The sequence below is a fragment of the Achroia grisella genome, unplaced genomic scaffold (genome assembly GCF_030625045.1).
Source record: "Achroia grisella isolate CSIRO2021 unplaced genomic scaffold, CSIRO_AGI_Agris_v1 utg241, whole genome shotgun sequence".
Lineage (NCBI taxonomy): Eukaryota > Metazoa > Arthropoda > Insecta > Lepidoptera > Pyralidae > Achroia > Achroia grisella.
Genome location: NW_026712734.1, coordinates 3,449,236 through 3,463,144, shown reverse-complemented (window position 1 = coordinate 3,463,144; position 13,909 = coordinate 3,449,236). Strand labels below are relative to the sequence as shown.

The 13,909-nt window shown below is 37.7% G+C and overlaps 1 protein-coding gene across 1 annotated transcript in view; it reads right to left on the bottom strand.

Annotated features, from left to right (window-relative positions):
- Positions 1–13,909, bottom strand: part of LOC131842484 (collagen alpha-1(I) chain) — a 100,016-nt gene that overhangs the window by 17,799 nt on the left and 68,308 nt on the right. Inside the window, exons 3-6 of the mRNA XM_059191020.1 lie at positions 11,352–11,508; positions 5,486–5,617; positions 3,945–4,175; positions 811–1,004 (exon numbers count right to left, since the gene is read on the bottom strand). Coding sequence (XP_059047003.1) covers positions 811–1,004; positions 3,945–4,175; positions 5,486–5,617; positions 11,352–11,508 — 714 coding nt within the window. The remainder of the gene's footprint in view (positions 1–810; positions 1,005–3,944; positions 4,176–5,485; positions 5,618–11,351; positions 11,509–13,909) is intronic.

Sequence of the window (13,909 nt, the reverse complement as noted above, 5' to 3'; positions counted from 1 at the left end):
TATGCAACAATTAGAACTGGATGAAGCTTTACCGCTATATATGTAATCGTCTGTGATAAGTTATAAAATAGTCCAATTAAATTTATAAATTACTTATAAAATAACAATAAAAATCAGTACAGCCTGTAGTTTTATTGAGAAATCACGCGCAAATACAGAAGTTTCCGGACCAAATATGATTAAATTCGATACATAAGAAAATCGCAGGTAAACACGTGGTTTTTACTCATTATATAATTAATATTATTATATTTATGCTTTATCCTTCTCAAAATTATAACATAATTATAGTATTAAAGGTAATATTTTAAACAGAATGTTATATATGAATGTGGATGGTTATAAGGGCCGAGGAAGGCCGAAAAAGAGATGGATTCTGTGAAAGAAGATATTACAAGAAAGAGTCTGCTTTAAATGAGCAAAATAAGGGAGAAGAAGATGATATACAATGATATCATGTAACAATTCGGAAGGGGAAATGATACAATCAATACACGAGCAAAGTCATGGTTTTCTTGCGGATTCTTCAAATGCTGTCGGCCGCAGCTGGCTTTTACAGCTTCACCGGGGGATAGGGGCGAGTGCAGATGGCACTCCAAACCCGCGGAAGGACTTATGGAGCGGCTGAAGGCCAACTCCCACCTGACGGATACGACTTTAGTGTACGAGTACCGCTAGGGGTTCGAACCTGGGCTCAGGCCGTCGTAATTTCGATCGCCGTTTGAATTGGACGGGGGATCGATCGGAGTGGAAAGTCTTGGGTAGAAACTAGTGTTAAATGAGTTGTAATTTCGTAATGTGTGTAGTCACCTGCGGATCTCCATCTCCTCCTGTGGCCGGCGGCTGGTGTTGTCGGGGAACACGAGCTCGGCCTCGTCGACGTGCGCCACGAGTCCGTTCAGGTAGTCGCGGAATTTCTTCAGCGCTGCGTAGAACGGGACCTTGTCGGCTGCGCGTGGCAACTGTGCGCACCGCGCAGACGACGACGGCATCACCCACATGTACTGCGCACGGGAACACCCACAACACACTTAGTATACGGCTATCACTATAGCTTACACTCACATCGCTCCGTGATACAGTTACAGGGCTATACTAATACAAACGGAACAATGCAGAGACAGAAAGAGGAAGGGGATTGTTAGTAATGTGGATTATTGATCGCATCACTAGCAATGTACCATGTCAGTACACTGCTAGTGATGCGATCAATAATCCACATTACTAACTGTTGCGGGTGAATATTACGATGTTGCTGGTCGAGACGATGTATTTTACAGATGATGATAAACTGACAATGTGTACATAGAAATAATGATCTTATATACTAAATAACAATAGGAAAATGTAAGGTGGGGTGACACAGTTTAGATACAGCAGTGCCTAGTAGACAATATTGAGTTTGTCTTACTAGACATTATTAAATGCATTTATTATTTTATGTATCTAGGTGACTGTGTCCCATAGATATTCCCCCCTTGAGAGAAAAAATATATATATATTACACACAAAAAAATTATAAAAGTTAAATGTAAAATTTAAGATATTATGAACTTTTGTAACAATAAAAATTCATTATACCCAAATAACGACGTAAATCTTCGACTGTCGTGGATTTAGGGTACTCGTCGATTGCTTGCCATTTTTCTTGCGTTGGTTTCATCCCTTGGCTCGTTATATGATAACCAAGAAAATCTAACTCATTTGTGAAGAACTCGCATTTGCTCATATTAATTGTTTGCGGCGAATAATTTGATTTCGCTAGCGCTCTCTTTGGTCTGTGCTTGTTTTTTATTCATCGAGATTTTTGCTCCGGTGTCCACCAAAATTCTATAGCCACTGTTAGAGTCGGTTATAGCTAGGCGGTTAGACGGATGAACAGCACAGCGTTCCGTCTTATTCTGCGTTGAATCTAGTTTTCCGACGGTTGTCTATAGGAGCGCGGCATGTCACATTTGTATGCCTTTTCTTTATATTTGCGATGATATAATATAAATAATAGTCATTTTTCTGACTACGCAATGACCGTAGGTGCGAATTTGACCTAGATCGGTAGTTGCTGCGTCTGTTTGTGTGTGGCGAGCGCTTTTCGCGTATATCAGCAATTTCTGATCGCAGTGTCGCAATTAGTGACGACAGGTGTGCAATGACGTCGGCGGTGACTGTTGGCTGTACTTTTGTAGACAGCATTTTTGTTTTATTTTTCCAGTTTCAATTTTTCGTCCAGAGATTATATTCAGCAGGCAGTTGTGTTTACTGGGGGTCAGTAGCACGGCAGGATCCTTGTTGTGCAGTATTGCCAACGACTTTTATGCCTCTTGAATTTCCGAGCCGGTGAGACCCGCTTCTGGGAAGCCGGTGGAAATGTGCAATCGTTGGTGGTGCGCAGGATGCCGTCAGACAGAGATCTCTTGTTTGATCTCGTCGTTTTCCCAGGTATCGTCTCGACCACGTCGGCCAGATCACGTCGGGGTCACCACTGTTGCGGGTGAATATTACGATGTTGCTGGTCGAGACGATGTGTTTTACAGATGATGATAAACTGACAATGTGTACATAGAAATAATGATCTTATATACTAAATAACAATAGGAAAATGTAAGGTGGGGTGACACAGTTTAGATACAGCAGTGCCTAGTAGACAATATTGAGTTTGTCTTACTAGACATTATTAAATGCATTTATTATTTTATGTATCTAGGTGACTGTGTCCCATACTAACAACCACCTCCGCACGGTTCCCTCCTGGACACCATTGGTAAATTGCCGTTGAATTTGTCTCGATGGGCTAATTGACCAGACCTCATATACATCCTATCAGTAATATGGATTATTGATCCCATCACTAGCAATGTACCATGTCAGATTGACCTCCGCACGGTTCCCCCCAGGATACCATTGGTAAATTGCCGTTGAATTTGTCTCGATGGGCTATTGACCAGACCTCATATACATCCTATCATCCTCCACTGGTGCCCCGCCAGCGTAAACCGTTAGCTCAGGCGGGTGCACCATTTCATTAACATTCATAATAAAAATGCAGAGACTCAGAGGGGAAGGGGTCGTTAGTAATGTGGATTATTGATCCCATCACTAGCAATGTACCTTGTCAGGTGACCTCCGCGCGGTTCCCCCTGGAATTCATCGTGATAAATTGGCGAATTTGTCATGATGGGCTTAACTGACTTGACTTCATGTACATCTTATCATCCTCCACTTGTGCCCCGTACACGGGGGCATCATCCCATTATGCAATAAAAGAAAATGCAGACACATCCTTGCTTACAGTCATATCAGTGTATGATAGAGTTACAGGGCTATTGCTCCGTGACATAGCTATAGGGCTATCCCTATACTATCTCTCTACCATTACAGAGAATGCAGGGACCGATGTTAATACATTACACATAAGGGGAGCAGATTCCTAGGTACATGAGAATGTACCTCAAAATGTCCTCTAGATACCCTTGTAGCGAATTGGAAATAAACGCCATAACGCTAACAATTAAATACTTAAATTGCAACATGGCAGATATGGTGTTCCATCGGTTTAAAATAACGCTTTATGAGACCTTCTAGAAACCCTGTGACAAATTGGAAATTATATACTTCCGATGGTCGCGGGTTCGATTCCTCGAACGATACAAAAATTTGTATTCATGAATATATTTGTTTGTATCGGTCTAAGTATTCAGACACAGCTATATCAAGCAAATTAAAGAAAAAGTTGGAGTCGTGTCGTATCAGCAGCTAAAAGGACTGATAGAAGATCGTGGTGGGTGGCGGGACCTCTACCGACAAGAGAACAGCTCTTAAATTATGAATAAACGAATGAAGGATTTACAAAAAAAATGTTGTCTATTTCCAATATGCCCTGCTTAGCTTAGGACTAGAGGGCGCTGTGGAAATAGTCCAGGATACAATCATAATCTATACCAACTTACAGTGTTAGTGCCCGCAATTGTGTCTGGTTGTTTCCCGAAGCAGAAGTCCTTCTTGCCAGAGAACACCTCGTATATAAGCTTTCCGTTGAACACGGCCACCTTGGGCCGGAAGGTCTGCAGTTTCTCCAGCAGTATCGCGGAGCCCTCCTTGATCTCCCGCCGCGTGAGGTCCGCCGAGCCTTTGGTCGCCCGCGGGACCATATTCGTGAAACCGATGCCGAAGTTCAATAACTGTAACAAATATTATTATTTGATATAATTATCGTATAGAAATGAATATAATTATAACCTCAAATCATATGCGATTTCCAACGAAAGTTTGTCGCCATATGCGAAATTGAATTTCTTAACTTAATAAAAAATAATCATATTCTAATACACATAGAAAATAATATGTTTAATTTTCACGTAAGTCTTCGCCCGGGTGTACATGTATAATACATATAAACATTCCTCTTGATTCACTCTATCTATTTAAAAAACCGCTTCAAAATCCGTTGCGGAGTTTTAAAGACTTAAGCATACATAGGGACAGACAGACAGCGACAGCGACTTTGTTATATACTATGTAATGATAATGCCAATGATGGTAGTCCTGTAATTTCGTTGCCTAATCACACACTTCAATCGAAACATAGCTTATAAATCAAATACAGAGTTACAATAGCATAAATATAATAGCAATACTAAAAATAGCAAAAGTTTATAAATGTATCAAGTCAACATGTTGACCACCTTCATGATGAAGCACTACTGGCCGTAGGGTGTGGTGCATTGGCTACCGTGGCAGATTGCCGTGACCACATAGACAATTTATATTATTATTACAATGTATGTTTGGCTATAAGGTATCTATAATCATTAACCTGAAATACGTAAATGAATAAAATAAAAGTAAGTGCTCATCGTAAGGAACGTGGACCCCAGGGGGGAAAGGTGATTGTTAGTAATGTGGACTGATGATCTTATTGCTAGCAATGTACCATGTCAGGTTGACCTCCACGCAGTTCCCCCTGGAAACCATCGTGGTAAATTCTTGTCGAATTTGTCCTGACAGCATGCTCATCTTATCATTATCCACTGGTGCCCCGCCAGCGTATACCGTTAGCGCAGCCGGGTGCACCATTCCATTATCATCCATAAAAAAAACGTGTACCTCATAATATTACTCTGTGCGTTTAATATGTTACTCGTGATTTTAGATTGTTCAAATTCAAATTCAAAATATTTTTATTCATGTAGGTCTATTACAGATTTTTATGATATGTTAAATCTACCGTCAGTTCAGAATTATTTCGAGATGAGAAGAACTGACAAGAAACTCATCTCGTATTCTTTTCAAATTAATATTATACGTGTTTACAATAATACACAGTCATTTAAATTCAAATTTGTGCGAATAGAGTGATCACCAGCATATGCTATTACAAAAAAAAAAATCTAATCAGTGTTCGCAACCTGAACAGACCAGTCCCCACAAGCAGCACCCGTTCATGTTTGCCATTTCAAAGCCTAAAGAAAGTGCAATCTTTGCAAGATACCTTGTAATCCTCATCAGCGCTCATCTGCTCCCTGGTGAGGCCGGACAGGTACAGACACTTCCAGAAGTGGTTCCCTGGTCCAGCGTAGTGGTGGCCCTTGTACGCAGCGAACAGTCCAGGGTTGATTCCAATCTGAAAATTAATAAAACATCACCGTAAGTATTTTTTTTTTCGGACAACTCTAATGCTGTTAGCCGCAGCTGGCCTTTACAGCTTCACCGGATGATAGTGGGCGAGTGCAGATGTTACTCCAAACGAAAGGAAGGACTTATGGAGCGGCTGAAAGGCAACTCCCGCCTGACGGATACGACTTTAGTGTGAGGGGACCGCTAGGGGTTCGAACCTCGGCTCAGGCCGTCGTAAGTAAATGTTAAAGAAATTATATTTATACTACTCAGTAACTTAAGTAAGTAAGTAAAGCACTGTATAAAGCCGGTTTAAAATGAGACACATTCCTAGGTGAGGTAAAATTAGAAAATTAAAAAATACTCAGCTAGCAGAGCAAAAACATAAAGACAAGGAATGTAGCATTAGAAAACAATCGGTATATAAAAACAGAACGGCAAATTATAAAAAAATACAAAAATATATAAAAATAACTTTCGTCGTTGTATGTTAAGTAGTATAGTATAGAAATAATGTGTAGGTGAGTTCACAAAATGAAAACGCAGGAGTTTTTATCACGGATGTAATACGTTATTCCTACATCACTACATAATATAAAACAAAGTAGGCATCCGTTAAGAAAGGATTTTGATTAATTCTAACCCCAAGGGGATAAAATAGGGGATGAAAGTTTGTATTAAACTTTGTCAATTTTAAACCGATCGGGCTGAGACTTTGCATGCCCAAAGCTACTATGACGTAGGCATCTCCTAAGAAAGGATTTTGATAAATTCCATCCCTAAGGGGATAAATTAAGGCGAGCGAAGCCGCGGTCAAAAGCTAGTCATAAGTATATATAGCTCGTATCAAATAATATAAATTTAAAAGTGTTTGTACGTAACAGTTTGCGAGCGGGCGTTCATAAGCCGTATTCCTCTGTCCGTCTGTACATACAGTGAAAGATGCTAAGCTGCTTATCTTCACTGTAATTGTCATTTCATTAGGTTACAGAAACAACTTAAGGGTACAATGATATGTGAGATGCTCACTTTGTATGTATACATACAACTACCTACGATTTAATACCACCCGTTTGACGGTTACCTTTGTTGTTTTTTTTTCTATTAATAATGAGATTGCATGTTGATTGTATACCTTGTCAAGACGTTTTAACCTAATTCTCATTCCTAGTAAATATTAATTTAACTAAAAAAGGAACATACTAATATATCCGTCATACTCGTGAACGAGTGCTGCTTGTAGGGACTGGTCTGTTATCACTACGACTGATTTAATCTTATTGTGTTTTTATATTTGACCTTAATAAATTAGTGCTGGTTGGTAGTTTGTATTCACACGTATCGATTTGTAAAATGTGAACTTACAAGGATTGTTTAAAAGAGCAACACACAAGTTTCTTTCTCGTTCTTCTTGTGATGAGACAGTTTTCCGAATGAGCGGTAGATTAAACAAATTGTTATGACTATTAAAAAGTGCCTAAATTAAGTATATTTGAATAAGGAATTTTCTATTCTATTCTATTCTATAGATGCAAAACTGTCTGTCTGTCTCGCTTTCACGTCAAAACTACTAAACCGATTTAATAGAAATTTTGTACGCAGATAGTGTAGCCGCTGAGAAAGGACACAGGTCACCTTTTAATGCCAAGGAAAGGGATGAAAGGTCATATAGAAATTCGTATTTTTTTAAAACTAAAACGATGAAATGTTTTCCATTGTTTTTTTGGGTTAGTTTGTTTTTGTTTCTAAGTTGTTTTTGTTTCTAAACCTTTATCTGACTGTATTTTTGATAACGGATTGTTTAATATTTTCATTCTTGCTGGTAATTGTTTATAAGCACATGTATACATATAAATAAAATTAAGAGTGTCTGTTTGTAATATTGAAATAAACGTACCTTACTATATGCATATGAATATAAAAACGGTACATACACTAAAATAACATGTTTTGCAATTTTTGTCTGTCTGTCTGTCTGTTCCGGCTAATCTCTGAAACGGCTGGACCGATTTTGACGGGACTTTTAATGGCAGGTAGCTGATGTAATGAGTGGCTTAAGCTACTTTTATTTTAGAAAAAATAATTTAAATTCCACGCGGACGAAGCCGCGGGTGCAGCTAGTGCCAAATATGGGAGTACTATGTGTAAGTCTAGGTCGTCTCGTTACTGGTGCGGTCCGGGGCTCGGGCTAACAAATCGATACGCTAGCTTTCAGCTTGTGTTATATACACCGTGGTAGACACTCATGTACAATGTTATATATCATTGCAAATAATACTTTAAATACAATAATATACTGTGTAATATTACTTTAACAGTTAATGTACTATACTAGCTGTGCCTGCGGTTTTACCCGCACCAAATTTGTAGCCAATGTCATTCTGATGTATTTAACGAAAGCATAACTAAACTCTATGTATAACTAACTAATATTATTAACTCGAAACTTTGTGACTACGGATGTTCGTTACTGAAAAACTTTACAGTAATATAGACTATATTATATATATAAAGTTTTATCAAAATCCGTTCAGTATTATCGTGTATGAATTACATATTAATGTGGATGGTTATAAGGGCAGAGTAAGGCCGAAAAAGAGATGGATGGACTGTGTGAAAGATGATATGGTAAGAAAGGAAGTAAATAACGCGATGACTGCGAACAGGGATGAATGGAAGAGAAAAACATATTACGCCGACCACTAATAAAGGGGATAAGGATGAAGCAGATGATCGTGTATGAATGAATGAAGTAATATTCAATTGAGTTTCTTGCCAGTTCTTCGCAATTGGATCTATACAAAACTATAGGGAAAACATTATAAAAAATAGTCAATTGAGTTTCTTGTTAATTCTTCTCAATAGGATCTATACTGAACTGGACGGTAGGGAAAAATATAATACAAAAAATTTGACGTTCATAAGCGGCTAAAATGTCCTACATGAATAAATCATTTTTGAATTTAAATGCAACAGATGCCAATACATTTATAGTATTAACAACGTGGTACTTAGCTCCCAACTTGAGGTGGATGTGTGGTGTGACAAGAATGGATAAGATAAAGAATGAATACATTAGAGGAAGTATGAAAGTGGCACCGGTGTCAGAGAGGTTGAAGAGTAATCGTCTATCATGGTATGGACATGTAATGCGTAGGAACGAGGATAATATTTTAAGAAAGATGTTACAAATTAATGTGGATGGTTATAAAGGCAGAGGAAGGCCAAAAAAGAGATGGATGGACTGTGTGAAAGATGATATGGTAAGAAAGGAAGTAAATAACGCGATGACTGCGAACAGGGATGAATGGAAGCGAAAAACATATTACGTCTACCCCAAATAAATGGGATAAGGAAGAAGCAGATGATGACTTAGCTCCCAACTTTCGAGTTACCACAACTCTAGACTCGAAGTCTGTACCGGCTTGCATAACAGTAGGTAAAAATTTCAAGCGGCGGCAGCAGGCGTCGCGACACAAAGACAGAATACATAAATCACGTGAACTTACCTTCTCGTGCTCATGAATATTAAAATAGCAGCTCATTTAGGCAACTACAATATCCACCATTCATCATAATTGATGATGAGACATCACATTTTATCCGACTGACGAAAAGAAACGTTATGTATGATTGTATTTTTCACGCAATATTATATAGTATAAAACAAAGTCGCTGTCGCTGTCTGTCCGTCTCTATGTATGCTTAAATCTTTACAACTACGCAAGGGATTTTGTTTTTTTAATATATAGAGTGATTCGAGAGGAAGGTTTATATGTATAATACATGTACATTCGTTCGAAACCGGGTAGCTAGTATAGTCTAAACAAATATCTTATTGGATTTAAATGAATGAAAAAGTTAATTTATTTGTTAGTAATTCGTTTACAGACTATCATGAAATGTTATATACTAGCTGTACCCGCGTCTTCGTCCGCGTGGAATTTAACTTTATTTTTCTATAATAAAAGATTTTTTCTAAAATAACAGTAGTCTAACTTACTGATTGAGTAATAAAGATTCAAATATATAGAGTTTGATATCTATACATATAAATAAAATTGGAATGTTGTAATATTGAAATAACCGTTTTTTACTACATACATACATATGAATATAAATACGGTACATACACCAAAATAACATTTTTTACGATTTTATTTGTCTGTATGTTTGTTACGGCTAATCTCTAAATGGTTGTACCGATTTTGACGGGACTTTTATTGGCAGGTAGCTGATGTAATAAGGAGTAACTTAGGCTACTTTTATTTTAGGAAAATAAAGTTAAATTCCACGCGAACGAAGTCACAGGTACAGCTAGTTATACTCGTACATAGGTGTGTACGTCGCGTCGTTTTCTGCATACACCTGGTTGGATGCGTTCTTTAAAATGTTCGATGCAAATCATTTCGACCGTTATCTGATATCCTTTATAGTTTTACTGCTTTCTTATTTCACCTACTTTACTCGCTACATCCATTTGTATTATAATTCAAAAAGTATGCATTAATATTATAGATTGTCCAATGATAAAACGAGAAATAACAAATAAAATATCAATTCTAAAGTATTTTATACAGATTATGTGAGGAAGAGAACTCTACTTTTTTACAAAAAAAGTATAGACAAACTATCGTAATAGATGATCATAAAACTATGATATCATAAATTATTATTAGGAAATTTAAATACATATAACAATATATTTATTTATATCAATGTTATGGGAAGTTAACTGAGCACGCATTTAATTCAGTTGCGCCGTTTCTGAGATTAGCATGCACAGATTATTTTCAGAAAATACCATTTTGTTTTGTCTCCGGAAACTTGTATTATCATGCACAAATTGTCTTTTTAAGGCTTTTTTTTTGTTCTGTTTTTCCCTTTTCAGGGAAAGGCAAAAGGACTCAGCCCATACAGCCATTATCTTCAATAGTGTTTTCTTATACTTTTTTCCAAATAATTTGCCGTGACAGCTATCACGGCGCTGTGCCTGCCGTTAGTGACATCACGTACAGCCCGATGTCTCAGTTCTTTTGCCCAGTGACATATGTCATTATTGTTACAGACTTGATAGCTATGCTATAATTAGCGCGTAACACATAAATTCAGTTCAGAATCCAGTCGGTTACAAATAAGTAAAATCCTGATGGGCGTTTTGCAGGAGAAAACATGTAAACATTGTGTAAATTGAGAAAAGTAATGCTTCTTATCTATCTACTAGCAGACCCGGTCACGCGTTGCTGTGGCTAACAGTTTCTTTATACATAAAAATAGTTTGCATTAAAATAATATTGGAACTATAGATTGAGATGTAAGCTATCCTATCTTTGCAGTTGGATCAAACTGCACACAATGTGCAAATCCAATTTGCAATCGATTCAGTAGTTTAGGAGTCCATCGCATCGACAACGTGCGGGGGGAAAGGAATTGTTAGTAATGTGGACTCTCGACCCCATTGCTAGCAATGTACCATGTCAGTTGACCTCCACGCGGTTCCCCCTGGAAACCATCGTGATAAATTCGAGGTGATTTTATCACGATGGGCTAACTGCCCTGAACTCTGCTCATCATATCATAGTCCACTGGTGCCCCGCCAGCTTAAACCATTAGCGCAAGCGGGTGCACCATTCCATTATCACATACAACGTGACACGTAATTTTTATATATAAAGATAAGTGTGGTGGTGGATGGCTAACTAAGTGAGTTGCAAGTGGTAGTGAGTGGCGATCATACTCACAATGATGATGTCCAGGTTCTCTGTGAGATGGTCGGGCAGCGTCCGCCGGGAGACCTCCTCCTCGCTCATCCCGTTGAACCGGTCGTGCTTCTTGCGTTCCTTCACCGGCCGCGCCACCAGCGCGCCCTCCATTCCAGGCTCCGCTTTTATCTCCATGCTGCAACAAACAAGGTATTCATTAGCTTTCAAAGGATATAACACAGAAAAGGTGGCCTTTGATGGACTTAAAAAAATTGTGTATCTATATATATAAATACAAGGTGGACCGACGATCTGGTCAAGCTCGCTGGAAGGCATTGGATGCGAGCAGCGCAGGACCGATCGTCGTGGGGATCTTTGGAGGAGGCCTATGTCCAGCGGTGGACGTCTTCCGGGCTGTGATGATAATAATGATGTTTGTAATATTGAAATAACAGTTTTTTACTACATGCATATGAATATAAATACGGTACATACACCAAAATAACATTTTTTACAATTTCTGTCTGTCTGTCTGTTTGTTTGTTCTAGTTAAATAATATCTGCAACGGCTGGACCAATTTTGATAGGACTTTTATTGGCAGATAGCTGATGTAATAAGGAGTAACTTAGGCTAGTTTTATTTTAGAAAAATTCTTGATTTTTAGAAAAATAAAGTTAAATTCCACGCGGACGAAGTTGCGGGTACAGCTAGTGTTAAAACAAAACAAAATATTGTCTAAAAATATTTTTTGCGTTGGACCATCCTTATCACATTAGGGGTATGTATCTTTTTACGGTCTCATTCCTCGACCAACTATATATAAATACAAAACTTCATAAGAATCTGTCAAGCCGTTTCGGATGCATTTTGTTACATTACAAACACTGTCACAATGTTATCCGTATATTTGGACAAATAAAGCATCGCAGTTAATACCATGTGGATTAGTCACGACTGGCTTCCTGAGTTGACTGATATCATCTTCAATTCGTAATCTTTAACATTACAAAAAATAGTATATTTGGACAAATTAAAACCGTAGTTATTTCCATGTACATTCAATTCGTAATTTTAAGCGTATACAGTTAGCGATTTAATCCAAAAAACCGACTTTTTATGATATCTGCAGAATAAGTTTGTGGTGTGGTGTGGTGTTAATTGCCGTGAACGATTACGTGACAGCCAGCCACCGTCCGCCGTCCGCCGTCCGCCGTTCAGGGATGACCGTGACCATCGCAACACGACCCGCGCTCCGTTCGCAATTATCCACAGATTGTTTTGCAACTATATAACTTTCCATTTTAGATCTTTATTATTTTATTTGCTTGTCTCTGCATAGTTTATAGTTTTTTTAGGTAACTGTACTGGCCAATAGGCTAAAGTTTTGTAGATATGTTTTTATTTTTTACTAGTTGTACCCGCGACTCCGTCCGTGTAATTTAACTTTATTTTTCTAAAATAAAAGTAGCCTAAGTTACTCGTTATTACATCAGCTACCTGCCAATAAAAGTCCCGTCAAGCTCGGTCAAGCCATTTCGGAGATTAGCCGGAACAAACAGATAGACAGACAGACAAAAACTGTAAAAAATGTTATTTTGGTGTATGTACCGTATTTATATTCGTATGCATGTAGTAAAAAACGATTATTTCAATATTACGAACAGACTCCAATTTTATTTATATGTATAAATATTACAGTACTAATAGTTTTCATTTTTTGTATTATGTCCAAATTTCAAATAATATAAAAAATAAAATCATCATCCAAATTTGGTAGAATCCGGGTTCTTTTCTACCAAATTTGGTAGAAAAGAGCCCGGATTCTACCAAATTTGGAATTTCGGTTGAACCCAGCGCCGCACAGAAACATCCTGTCCATTCGCTAAAACGAGCCCTATTATCACCGCAAATTTAGTAACCTTCAAATGTAATTTCATTGATAAATGATTCTTATTCTTTAACAGCATTATAGACACGACAAGAGATTTATGGACATTAGAAAATGAATGTATAAAGATCTTGGTATTCATCATGAGTTGTAATCCTGAAGACTAAAGAGTAATATCTGAAGAGGAATAAAACCTTAGTACCTAGACCTAGACTTATACCCCAGGTACAAGAACAGAGCTTGCTAAGCAAGCTACAGAAATATTTGAGAGGGGATATATCTAAGAAATTCTCCCAAATTTGAATATAAATGAATCTGTATTACTGTAAACATGTACAACATTTATTTTTAAAAAAATACGAGCTGAGTTTCTTGTCAGTTCACATCTCGAAATCATTCCGAACTGCCGGTAGATTTGACATATCATAAGAGTCTGTAATAGACCTACATGAGTAAAGATATATTGAATTTGAATATTTAAGCGAAACCTTAATTATAGGTAACTACAACATTTATATTAAAACTAGCTGTTCCGGCAAACGTTATTTTGCCTTAAAATAAAAAAAATTAGGTGGACTACCCCTAACATTTAGGGGGATGAAAAATAGATGTTGCCCGATTCTCAGACCTACTCAATACGCTCACAAAATTTCATGAGAATCGGTCAAGCCGTTTCGGAGGAGTATGGGAACGAAAACTGTGACACGA